The following is a 13,433-nucleotide window of genomic DNA, read 5'->3' as shown; positions in this document are numbered from 1 at the left end:
TTTGTACCTTTCTAGCATCTGGAACTAATTATACAGACCTGGCATACACTTTCCGTGTTTCTAAATCTTCAGTTTCACATATTATTCGAGAGACCTGTGATGTCATATGGCAAGTCTTACAGCCACTGGTTATGGCTATACCAGCATCATCAGATGAATGGGCTGTAATAGCAAAAGGTTTTGAATATAAATGGAATTTTCCCAACTGTGTTGGTGCAATCGATGGTATGTATTATGTCTTGCATTCCATATTTATTTGTCAGTGAGTACTTTTGAAATACAAAAACTGCATTATATTAAAATTAGGCAAATGAAGATTCTTTTCAAAGATAAATATAAAGTATTGCAGAATCATCTAACTTGATATATGAGCTGTCTTAAAATATCAAAAGACTGGAATTGTTTCATAATAAATAAATGAAAGTGTGAAATGAAAAACAAATTTTAATATAAAAAGGAATTTTTTTGCAAGTTTCTAATTTAAGACCTTTTTTAAGAACTGAATTTATTATTGGAAAAAATATTTATATTAATTTTTATCATTAAAGTGTATATTATTTTTCTTTAGGCAATTAATAATTATTGCTTTTTGTTTCTTGTAGGTAAGCATATCAGAATACAAGCTCCACCGTCAGCTGAATCAACATATTATAATTATAAGGGCTATAACAGCATAGTCCTAATGGCAGTGGCAGATGCTAGTTACACTTTCCTTTAATGTGATTCAGGCAACTATGGACGCATCAGTGATGGTGGAATTTTCAGTAACTGTTCACTAGGTAAAGCTTTGGTTAGTGAAACTTTGTTTTCATTGCCAAATCCAACACCATTATTAAATAGGGATCGAGTTTTGCCTTTTGTATTTGTTGGAGATGAGGCTTTTCCACTCAGGAAAAATATTTTACGCCCTTATCCTGGCAAATTTCTGTCGAATGAAAGAAAAATTTTTAATTACAGACTTTCTCGAGCAAGGAGGTGCGTTGAAAATGCTTTCGGCATATTGGCATCTGGGTGGAGAGTACTTCGTACTGAAATTGCCCTGAACCCAGAGCATGCTAATAAAGTAGTTTTGGCATGCTGTTGCCTTCATAATTACTTAATGAAAAATAAGTTGGGAAATGCAGCTAAGAAATACTGTCCAGTGAACTTTGCTGATTCTCTTCTTTCAAATGCCACCATTAAAGAAGGTATGTGGAGAACAGAAGAATTTACATGGCAACCTCTTGGCCGTCTAGGGGCCAATAATTCATCCCGTGCTGCATCTGCAGTTCGAGATAATTTTTGTGAATATTTTTCTGCAGAAGGAGCAGCAGTACCATGGCAAGAAAGGAAAGCATTTCTTGTGTAAATTTATTTTTTGAAAATATTTATGAAATATGTAAATAAAACAATAAAACAAATGATTAGTGTTATGTACAAATAATTTCATTTATTTCTTGCCATAATTTGTAAAAATTGTATTTTCGTTTCCAATTTTTTTCATCGGTCATTTTTTTCAAATCACTATGGAGACTCAATAAAAATAGTTTATCATCATCGTCATCATCATTTTCACATCGATGGTGATTTTTTAAATATTTATTTGTTTCATCAATAACAGAAAGCAATGAACTTTTAACTGTTTCTTTGTCTTTTCTTTTCTTCCCTCTAGGAGTATTGTCATCATTATTATTTGAATTAGTGTTATCTAAGATTTGTCTGGAGCTTGATGCAGGTGATAAAGGTGATTCACATGAGGGCATAACGTGAATAACAGATGGCTCCACATATTCAGGTTCTGTCGGATATTCAATATTATCTGAAGACTCGGAGACAACAGATTCTACTGTGAAATTAAGCTCCTTGAATTCTTTGTTTCCTTGAAAGTTTGTCTGTGTCCTGTTTAGAAAGAAAACAAGGAAAAAAATCAAATGCATATGAAAAATATTTTTAATACATTAATGATTATTTTGTGATAGAAAGTAATTAGGTAGTGAAATAAGCAAATTTAGAATCTTATTTATTACTGCATTAAATAGCTTACTTTTTAATTTTTATTACCTATGAACTGCAGACAATTTAAATAGATCTTAAAATTTAGCATGAAAAATAATGTAAACCAAGAGTCTTCTTGCTTCAGTGTGATTACCTGAAACTAAAAAGCTTTTTTTTTTTTGTTAATTTGAATTATAACATCCCATTGGATTCTTTTCTTGCATAATATTTTGTGTTTATTAATATTTGCAAGAATAATTTCGAAAAAAATACAGTTTGTTACATCCAGTTGTATGGGGTAATTCCTAGTCATTACGTTCTTGGAGCAATGCTGGATCACATTTTGTTTTTAATTAAAATAATATTTTATCAAATATGGGGAGGGGTGAAATCATCATCACTCTTTGAATCTTTTGTACTGCAATATACAACCGAATTGTCATATTTACTCACTAATAATTTTATCGTACAAATATTGAGAAGGCAAAATGACATGAATAATTTATTTTCCGAAGTATGGTGCAAAATAAATAAGGTGTATTAGATACATTTAATTAAATTACATATATTACTGCAATAATTTATTATATGCATTAAATTATTATTACATATATGATTATATTATTCATTGTATATGTACACAGCATCGAGGTTTGCCGATTTCGCCTCATGCAAAGATTTCGGATTGCAGTGTTAGAATCACTGTTGCTATAAAATGTCAACAGCTTTTCTTTATTTTTCCATGTCGCAATTCCATACCATTCTGCTATAAATAGAGGAGTAGCACCTGCCTCCATCTTTTACAGAATTTGCACTTTTTGCGTTACTGTCAATGCAACGTGTTTACATTTTTCAAAGTTGCAAGCAGTAAAATCATGAGTGTGTTTCTTATCTGTCATTGTATTAACAAGGACTGAAATTTAAAATATTCCTTATTTATCCACAAAATATCCGGATAAAAAAAAAAGGCAGCACTAAACAATCTCGTGAAAATAACAAAGCTCAGAAAATACAACAACGTGAATCATGAACTTGAACAAAGAGTGAATCGTCTGCTTTTTTACCTCGACGCAGATTAGAAGGGAAAAACTTATCTTTTTTCTTCAAGTTTTTATGTCAATAATTTGGTATTTCCATTACGACTCATTATTATTCAGTTATGACGTCATTATTCGGTAAGTATTTTTTCTTCGATATTTCGTACTCAATGTTGCGGTTTCCGAAACCAAGAAACTCAGAATATAAACTGAATGCTTATATTCTGAGAGGCAACGCGGATTTCAGGAGTTGGCGGATTTTCGGTATTTGACTGTATTTGTAGACATTAAGATGAAAAAATGGAACAGATTATTGGACGTGGAATCGCATCTCAGATTAAAATTAACAACCAGGGAACAAAATTATGACAATCTGTCATCTCAGCACAAACAGTTTCATCCTTCTCATTAATCCAAATAAATGTTATTTATAATGTAACATTTATTTATATTAATGCCATAGAAAATCAAATTTATAGTAGTGAAGATGTGCGGGATTATGAGTTAAATAACATGGATGTAAATATTACTATTGGAGGCTGCAATTTAACAGTTGTGATGACAGTAGTGTTTTTGACAGTAACAATAATGTAGTATGCCCTAAATAGAGATGACTTTAAATGACTTCATATAGTAATTATAAAGAAATCAATATTTTAGATGAAAAAGAAGAATCTCTTGCCTTCATTGAAGAAATTTTGAATATGCATACAAAGCCCTTACGTAATAAATGAAAATATTGAGCCACTAATAACTCTTATTTCTTTTTATAGAAACACAATCACAAGAGAATTTTATCAAATTTTTTGTATCTTACAGTTTAAGACAATTTTATATAATCTTGGCTTACACATTTCACATTCTATAAATAAAAAAAAAGATCACTATACTTTGGGGACTGTTTTGAAAAATTTCATGCCATGAAAGATTTTAACATGTAATAATTTAAGCACAACTCCTTGATCTGATGGTATATATTATGATAATTAATCCCAGGCTTTATGTGTTAAGTGCAAAGTAACTTCATAAAATTAAAGCAGGTATGCATAATCTCAAACACTAACTTCTGAACATCAAAATGGTCAGTAACATATCAGTTTTCAGCTGTGTGAGTACAGAAATATGGGCATCAACTATAGAGGGATAAACTATAAAAAGAAATTGGCCACAAAAAGAAAAAAAAACATATACAGACGAGTCTTCATCAAAATATTTAGAAACTCAGCTTTCAAAGGAAACAGCAAGTGCTTTGTTTATATTATGCATATGCTGTACTTAGTTAATAAGTTTACATTGCAAAAATATTGGCCTATTTTTAATTGGGAAGATTAAAAAAGTACAGAACAGCAAAGTTTCTACAACATTTTTTAAGGGTAAGAACTTCAGTTGGCCCAAACACGTTAGAAAAAAACTATAATGTGTAATACAGTTTTATTACAACACATTTACAAGGTGTTAAACCATTCATAACGAGTGATGAGGCAATAAATGTTAAAAAAAAATTGTGTAGGAGAAGTTTTTGTTTTCCAGAGCGTAAATATTTGGATAGAATTTGAGTTATGGCAAAGCATATAAGGTCTATCTGCCTATGGGGAGGAATTTCTTAAGTAAATTGGTTTATATCCACATATGTGACTATCTAACATATTTAATAAATTTATATCAATAAAGTTACAATTTTTGATTGCTAGTCAACCTAGGATAACTCCAAATAATCCATTTATGCTTTATAATATTACAGACTACTAACAAGTAAGATTGTATTTTGTTAATATGAAAATCTGTCATTTTATATTTAACATAACTAAATAATTTGGTTCTGAATATTTACCTTCGATGGCGGATACATGGATTGCTGCTCTGCAGACTCTGCACTAGCTCCACTTTTGCATTTTGTTTTTCTTCGGCTATATTGCTTACGCAGATTCTGCCACCGGTAATAACCTCTTCAACTGTGAAATTAAAAAAAATATAGCCGAAATTTTAATTCAACCACTGTAATTAATTACTGTTTAATTATTAATATTTTATGCAAACAATTATACTAATTATATGAGATTCAAAATGTATCCATATGAAAATGAAATATGGATCTTATATATTTATATATATGGATATTTATATATTTAGCGATTTTTTATGTATTTCGGAATAAACATTTGCATGAGAAATGAAGAAAATGTATTTCTGAAAATTGAGGAGGAAAACTTTAATCAAATTTTTACTACTGTTGATCTTCACACTTACTACTTTTACTTTCTTCTTCTCATAAGCCTTCAGTAACATGTTGCAAAAAAGAACAAACTAATGTAAAGAAAATAGCTAAAATTATGTAATCATCTGAATTGCTATAATTTGGGAAAAATTTTAAATATATATAATTGAAGGTTGCTGCATATAATTTTCATAGAACAGTGTACATTTAGATACATTTTAAAGCAGTTAATAAACTTTAATTTTAAAAAAATCCATCTACTGAGCTTATTTAAATTTTATGAAACTCAGATTTTCAGAAATGTTCTAAAATGCTATAATTTAACATATGTCAACAAATTTTTATCGTGTAATCGTTATTAAACCTATTTTGTACTTGAACAATTGCGTTAGCCGAAAGAGAACTAGAATAAAAGAGAGCACATTGCAATCCGAAAGGAGCAAAAAAATAAATAAATGGATACATACCATCTCGGTTCAGTCTTTCGGCAACCAGTAGCCAAGCAACGTCTTGTCCTCTTTTCATTCGATATTCTTTTTTTCTATTATCCCATAAAATCGGATGTTGTTGCACTTCTGCAATTAATTTGCAGTCAGACTTAGTCAAATCTTCCGCCATGTTTTTCGCTTAAAGCATCAACAAAACCCTCGTGATAATTTGTAAGTCTGTGATTGGCCAAAGCTTTCATCACAGACTTTCTAAAAAGCGACCCAGAGCAATCTTACCTGATTATGCTCAACTACCTTTTAAACGGCGTCGGTATTGGAATACAGATGCCCAAGTGGATGCTTACCTCTCGTTCCTAAACCCCAACCGCCCCAGCGTTAACAATGCGTAAGGGCATTGACCGGAGGAATCCTGTTCTTTAACTCTTTAAGAAGAGCCTTCTAACGTTTCTTTAACAAGGGACAACCTATCTCCGCAGCCGCACGCGACTGCACTTAATTTCTCAATAGCTTCTTCTCCACCCGCTAAACGGGTTGCTTTCGACTCCCTAAGGGGACCTTTTAACGTCGCACTAAATAGCGACCAATAATTTTCTTCTCCTCCTTCAGTGTATCACACTGAACTGCTACTAGAACCCGCCCAACGGGTTTCGCCCGCAGCCCTTTTTGCCCAACTCTCCGGATTGCTTGTCCTAAGGATTTTATTTTGCTGTTGATATCAAGAATCAAGGAAATGTATTGCACCTTTTTATTCTTTTCAAAACTTTTTGAATGTTGACTCCTCTCTCAAAATTTATTCCTGGCCCTTTTTAAACACAAAATTTAATTTAAAGAATTTCTAAGAGTTTTCCTTTTTTTTTTTCTCATGCGGAAGGCATTATCTGAAAAGCTTTTATTTTTATAATTAGGCTTCAAAATCTTCCCTTATTAGATGAACCCCTCTTTTGATGTAATTATTCTATCTCTGATGATGTGGAGTTAAAGGCCTAGCCTAGCGCACTCCGTAAATTAACTTCCTTGATCCTTGATCATCACAGACTTACAAACTATCACAAGGGTTTTGTTGATGCTTTAAGCGAAAAACATGGCGGAAGATTTGACTACGTCTGACTGCAAATTAATTGCAGAAGTGCAACAACATCCGATTTTATGGGATAATAGAAAAAAAGAATATCGAATGAAAAGAGGACAAGACGTTGCTTGGCTACTGGTTGCCGAAAGACTGAACCGAGATGGTATGTATCCATTTATTTATTTTTTTGCTCCTTTCGGATTGCAATGTGCTCTCTTTTATTCTAGTTCTCTTTCAGCTAACGCAATTGTTCAAGTACAAAATAGGTTTAATAACGATTACACGATAAAAATTTGTTGACATATGTTAAATTATAGCATTTTAGAACATTTCTGAAAATCTGAGTTTCATAAAATTTAAATAAGCTCAGTAGATGGATTTTTTTAAAATTAAAGTTTATTAACTGCTTTAAAATGTATCTAAATGTACACTGTTCTATGAAAATTATATGCAGCAACCTTCAATTATATATATTTAAAATTTTTCCCAAATTATAGCAATTCAGATGATTACATAATTTTAGCTATTTTCTTTACATTAGTTTGTTCTTTTTTGCAACATGTTACTGAAGGCTTATGAGAAGAAGAAAGTAAAAGTAGTAAGTGTGAAGATCAACAGTAGTAAAAATTTGATTAAAGTTTTCCTCCTCAATTTTCAGAAATACATTTTCTTCATTTCTCATGCAAATGTTTATTCCGAAATACATAAAAAATCCCTAAATATATAAATATCCATATATATAAATATATAAGATCCATATTTCATTTTCATATGGATACATTTTGAATCTCATATAATTAGTATAATTGTTTGCATAAAATATTAATAATTAAACAGTAATTAATTACAGTGGTTGAATTAAAATTTTGACTATATTTTTTTTAATTTCACAGTTGAAGAGGTTATTACCGGTAGCAGAATCTGCGTAAGCAATATAGCCGAAGAAAAACAAAATGCAAAAGTGGAGCTAGTGCAGAGTCTGCAGAGCAGCAATGGCATCTGATGCCCCAAATGTCATTTTTGGATCCATGTATCCGCCATCGAAGGTAAATATTCAGAATCAAATTATTTAGTTATGTTAAATATAAAATGATAAATTTTCATATTAACAATACAATCTTACTTGTTAGTAGTCTGTAATATTATAAAGCATAAATGGATTATTTGGAGTTATCCTAGGTTGACTAGCAATCAAAAATTGTAACTTTATTGATATAAATTTATTAAATATGTTAGATAGTCACATATGTGGATATAAACCAATTTACTTAAGAAATTCCTCCCCTTAGGCAGATATGCTTTGCCTTATATGCTTTGCCATAACTCAAATTCTATCCAAATATTTACGCTCTGGAAAACAAAAACTTCTCCTACACAATTTTTTTTAACATTTATTGCCTCATCACTCGTTATGAATGGTTTAACACCTTGTAAATGTGTTGTAATAAAACTGTATTACACATTATAGTTTTTTTCTAACGTGTTTGGGCCAACTGAAGTTCTTACCCTTAAAAAATGTTGTAGAAACTTTGCTGTTCTGTACTTTTGTAATCTTTCCAATTAAAAATAGGCCAATATTTTTGCAATGTAAACTTATTAACAAAGTACAGCATATGCATAATATAAACAAAGCACTTGCTCTTTCCTTTGAAAGCTGAGTTTCTAAATATTTTGAAGACTCGTCTGTATATGTTTTTTTTTTTTCTTTTTGTGGCCAATTTCTTTTTATAGTTTATCCCTCTATAGTTGATGCCCATATTTCTGTACTCACACAGCTCAAAACTGATGTGTTACTGACCATTTTGATGTTCAGAAGTTAGTGTTTGAGATTATGCATACCTGCTTTAATTTTATGAAATTACTTTGCACTTAACACATAAAGCCTGGGATTAATTATCATAATATATACCATCAGATCAAGGAGATGTGCTTAAATTATTACATGTTAAAATCTTTCATGGCATGAAATTTTTCAAAACAGTCCCCAAAGTATAGTGATCTTTTTTTTTATTTATAGAATGTGAAATGTGTAAGCCAAGATTATATAAAATTGTCTTAAACTGTAAGATACAAAAAATTTGATAAAATTCTCTTGTGATTGTGTTTCTATAAAAAGAAATAAGAGTTATTAGTGGCTCAATATTTTCATTTATTACGTAAGGGCTTTGTATGCATATTCAAAATTTCTTCAATGAAGGCAAGAGATTCTTCTTTTTCATCTAAAATATTGATTTCTTTATAATTACTATATGAAGTCATTTAAAGTCATCTCTATTTAGGGCATACTACATTATTGTTACTGTCAAAAACACTACTGTCATCACAACTGTTAAATTGCAGCCTCCATTACATCCATGTTATTTAACTCATAATCCCGCTCATCTTCACTATTATAAATTTGATTTTCTATGGCATTAATATAAATAAATGTTACATTATAAATAACATTTATTTGGATTAATGAGAAGGATGAAACTGTTTGTGCTGAGATGACAGATTGTCATAATTTTGTTCCCTGGTTGTTAATTTTAATCTGAGATGCGATTCCACGTCCAATAATCTGTTCCATTTTTTCATCTTAATGTCTACAAATACAGGCAGATACCGAAAATCCGCCAACTCCTGAAATCCGCGTTGCCTCTCAGAATATAAGCATTCAGTTTATATTCTGAGTTTCTTGGTTTCGGAAACTGCAACATTGAGTACGAAATATCGAAGAAAAAATACTTACCGAATAATGACGTCATAATAACTGAATAATAATGAGTCATAATGGAAATACCAAATTTTGACATAAAAAGTTTAAGAAAAAAGATAAGTTTTTTTTCCTTCTAATCTGCATCGAGGTAAAAAAGCAGACGATTCACTCTTTGTTCAAGTTCATGATTCAGGTTGTTGTATTTTCTGAGCTTTGTTATTTTCACAAGATTGTTTAGTGCTGCCTTTTTTTTTATCCGGATATTTTGTGGATAAATTAAGAATATTTTAAATTTCAGTCCTTGTTAATACAATGACAGATAAGAAACACACTCATGATTTTACTGCTTGCAACTTTGAAAAACGTAAACACGCTGCATTGACAGTAACGCAAAAAGTGAAAATTAGATGGAGGCAGGTGCTACTCCTCTATATAGCAGAATGGTATGGAATTGGGACATGATTGTGTATGATATATGGAAAAATAAAGAAAAGCTGTTGACATTTTACAGCAACAGTGATTCTAACGCTGCAATCCAAAATCTTTGCATGAGGCGAAATCGGGAAACCTCGATGCTGTGTACATATAATTCAATGAATAATATAATCATATATGTAATAATAATTTAATGCATATAATAAATTATTGCAGTAATGTATGTAATTTAATTAAATGTATCTAATACACCTTATTTATTTTGCACCATACGTCGGAAAATAAATTATTCATGTCATTTTGCCTTCTCCATATTTGTACGATAAAATTATTAGTGAGTAAATATGACAATTTGGTTGTATATTCCAGTACAAAAGATTCAAAGGGTGATGATGATTTCACCCCTCCCCATATTTGATAAAATATTATTTTAATTAAAAACAAAATGTGATCCAGCATTGCTCCAAGAACGTAATGACTAGGAATTACCCCATACAACTGGATGTAACTGTATTTTTTTAGAAATTATTCTTTCAAATATTAATAAACACAAAATATTATGTAAGAAAAGAATCCAATGGGATGTTATAATTCAAATTAACAAAAAAAGGCTTTTTAGTTTCAGGTAATCACACTGAAGCAAGAAGACTCTTGGTTTACATTATTTTTCATGCTAAATTTTAAGATCTATTTAAATTGTCTGCAGTTCATAAGTAATAAAACTTAAAAAATAAGCTATTTAATGCAGTAACAAATAAGATTCTAAATTTGCTTATTTCACTACCTAATTACAAAATAATATGTATTATTTTGTATCACAAAATAATCATTAATGTATTAAAAATATTTTTCATATGCATTTGATTTTTTTCCTTGTTTTCTTTGTAAACAGGACACAGGCAAACTTTCAAGGAAACAAAGAATTCGAGGAGCTTAATTTCACAGTAGAATCTGTTGTCTCCGAGTCTTCAGATAATATTGAATATCCGACAGAACCTGAATATGTGGAGCCATCTGTTATTCACGTTATGCCCTCATGTGAATCACCTTTATCACCTGCATCAAGCTCCAGACAAATCTTAGATAACACTAATTCAAATAATAATGATGAAAATACTCCTAGAGGGAAGAAAAGAAAAAAGAAAGAAACAGTTGAAAGTTCATTGCTTTCTGTTATTGATGAAACAAATAAATATTTAAAAAATCACCATCGATGTGAAAATGATGATGACGATGATGATAAACTATTTTTATTGAGTCTCCATAGTGATTTGAAAAAAATGACCGATGAAAAAAATTGGAAACGAAAATACAATTTTTACAAATTATGGCAAGAAATAAATGAAATTATTTGTACATAACACTAATCATTTGTTTTATTGTTTTATTTACATATTTCATAAATATTTTCAAAAAATAAATTTACACAAGAAATGCTTTCCTTTCTTGCCATGGTACTGCTGCTCCTTCTGCAGAAAAATATTCACAAAAATTATCTCGAACTGCAGATGCAGCACGGGATGAATTATTGGCCCCTAGACGGCCAAGAGGTTGCCATGTAAATTCTTCTGTTCTCCACATACCTTCTTTAATGGTGGCATTTGAAAGAAGAGAATCAGCAAAGTTCACTGGACAGTATTTCTTAGCTGCATTTCCCAACTTATTTTTCATTAAGTAATTATGAAGGCAACAGCATGCCAAAACTACTTTATTAGCATGCTCTGGGTTCAGGGCAATTTCAGTACGAAGTACTCTCCACCCAGACGCCAATATGCCGAAAGCATTTTCAACGCACCTCCTTGCTCGAGAAAGTCTGTAATTAAAAATTTTTCTTTCATTCGACAGAAATTTGCCAGGATAAGGGCGTAAAATATTTTTCCTGAGTGGAAAAGCCTCATCTCCAACAAATACAAAAGGCAAAACTCGATCACTGTTTAATAATGGTGTTGGATTTGGCAATGAAAACAAAGTTTCGCTAACCAAAGCTTTACCTAGTGAACAGTTACTGAAAATTCCACCATCACTGATGCGTCCATAGTTGCCTGAATCAACACAAAGGAAAGTGTAACTAGCATCTGCCACTGCCATTAGGACTATGCTGTTATAGCCCTTATAATTATAATATGTTGATCCAGCTGACGGTGGAGCTTGTATTTTGATATGCTTATCTACAAGGAAAAAAAAGCAATAATTATTAATTGCCTAAAGAAAAATAATATACACTTTAATGATAAAAATTAATATAAATACTTTTTCCAATAATAAATTCAGTTCTTAAAAAAGGTCTTAAATTAGAAACTTGCAAAAAAATTCCTTTTTATATTAAAATTTGTTTTTCATTTCACACTTTCATTTATTTATTATGAAACAATTCCAGTCTTTTGATATTTTAAGACAGCTCATATATCAAGTTAGATGATTCTGCAATATTTTATATTTATCTTTGAAAAGAATCTTCATTTGCCTAATTTTAATATAATGCAGTTTTTGTATTTCAAAAGCACTCACTGACAAATAAATATGAAATGCAAGACATAATACATACCATCGATTGCACCAACACAGTTGGGAAAATTCCATTTATATTCAAAACCTTCTGCTATTACAGCCCATTCATCTGATGATGCTGGTATAGCCATAACCAGTAGCTGTAAGACTTGCCATATGACATCACAGGTCTCTCGAATAATATGTGAAACTGAAGATTTAGAAACACGGAAAGTGTATGCCAGGTCTGTATAATTAGTTCCAGATGCTAGAAAGGTACAAAAACATTCTGAATCAATAATTAAATTTTTGCAGTTTTAAAAACATGTTGTTTAAAAATGAACAAAGGGCAATCTGTAGCAGTATGCAAGTTTTAAAAAAGGTTCTTTTTTTGGGGGGGGGGGTCAGTTTCAAAGAGATTGCAATTTTCTTTCTTATTATTAAACCATAGAAAATAAATGCTTTATTTATGTAACTTATTTTGATAAAATTATTCATAATTTTTTAAATGCATTACAAATTTAAAAAAAATATTAATTTTAAAAAGTTCAATTAGACAGAAGTATAAAATGTTCTGACAAGAACATTAATTTTCAATTATATATACTACACAAAACTGGAATTAGATGTAATAAAGACTTTCAAATAGAGCTGGTGCCAGAGCATATGCAACCAGTGTGACCACACCAGATGACAAAATTATTAGAATTTATGAAGGAATCAGGTGGCAGAATTTCAGATTTGTGGAGTTTGCACCAGGCGGTAAATTGTCTAGTGTCGACACTGCTTTCAAAACAAATGTATATATTTATATTTACCTTAAACAGATGGCAAGTCTCTCAGACGCTGAAATTGATTTCCTAAAACGTGTTTCTTGCTTCTGTAGTTTATCTTGCAGTAAATGAAGAAGATGATCATATTGTTCTCCCTACATGTAAATTCAATAATATTATACTTATGAGTAAATTGAACATCAGAACTATATTTAATTATCTAATTAATATAAAAACAAATACAAAATAGTTTATATTGTGCTAAAATGATTAGCCAAAGTAAGAGAAAATAATTT

General features: G+C 30.5%; 2 protein-coding genes across 2 annotated transcripts; one reads left to right on the top strand and one right to left on the bottom strand.

Annotated features, from left to right (window-relative positions):
* Window positions 1-1,406: 1,406 nt before the first annotated feature.
* LOC146998560 (uncharacterized) lies at window positions 1,407-6,236 on the bottom strand. The gene is made up of 3 exons (XM_085811068.1): window positions 5,694-6,236; window positions 4,843-4,963; window positions 1,407-1,878 (listed from the first exon to the last, which is right to left on the bottom strand). The coding sequence occupies exons 1-3, from the start codon at window positions 5,842-5,844 to the stop codon at window positions 1,410-1,412; spliced, it is 741 nt and encodes a 246-aa protein (XP_085667194.1). The 5' UTR covers window positions 5,845-6,236; the 3' UTR covers window positions 1,407-1,409.
* Window positions 6,237-6,281: 45 nt separating this feature from the next.
* LOC146998559 (uncharacterized) lies at window positions 6,282-12,221 on the top strand. Its single transcript, XM_085811069.1, has 3 exons — window positions 6,282-6,907; window positions 7,638-7,790; window positions 10,770-12,221. The coding sequence occupies exons 2-3, from the start codon at window positions 7,747-7,749 to the stop codon at window positions 11,236-11,238; spliced, it is 513 nt and encodes a 170-aa protein (XP_085667195.1). The 5' UTR covers window positions 6,282-6,907; window positions 7,638-7,746; the 3' UTR covers window positions 11,239-12,221.
* The last annotated feature ends 1,212 nt before the right edge of the window (window positions 12,222-13,433 follow it).

This window comes from Stegodyphus dumicola, chromosome 2, assembly GCF_044657685.1.
Source record: "Stegodyphus dumicola isolate Sdum_Otavi_A_Nest chromosome 2, ASM4465768v1".
Classification (NCBI taxonomy): Eukaryota; Metazoa; Arthropoda; class Arachnida; order Araneae; family Eresidae; genus Stegodyphus; species Stegodyphus dumicola.
This window is presented reverse-complemented; position numbering and strand designations above follow the sequence as displayed.

Coding starts and splice junctions, on each gene's coding strand:
- LOC146998559 (XM_085811069.1), top strand. CDS start 7,747: ATGCCCCAAATGTCATTTTTGGATCCATGTATCCGCCATCGAAG. Junction 7,791..10,769: donor CCATGTATCCGCCATCGAAG/GTAAATATTCAG, acceptor CTTTGTAAACAG/GACACAGGCAAACTTTCAAG.
- LOC146998560 (XM_085811068.1), bottom strand. CDS start 5,844: ATGGCGGAAGATTTGACTAAGTCTGACTGCAAATTAATTGCAGAAGTG. Junction 4,964..5,693: donor CGAAAGACTGAACCGAGATG/GTATGTATCCAT, acceptor TTAATTTCACAG/TTGAAGAGGTTATTACCGGT. Junction 1,879..4,842: donor CCATGTATCCGCCATCGAAG/GTAAATATTCAG, acceptor CTTTCTAAACAG/GACACAGACAAACTTTCAAG.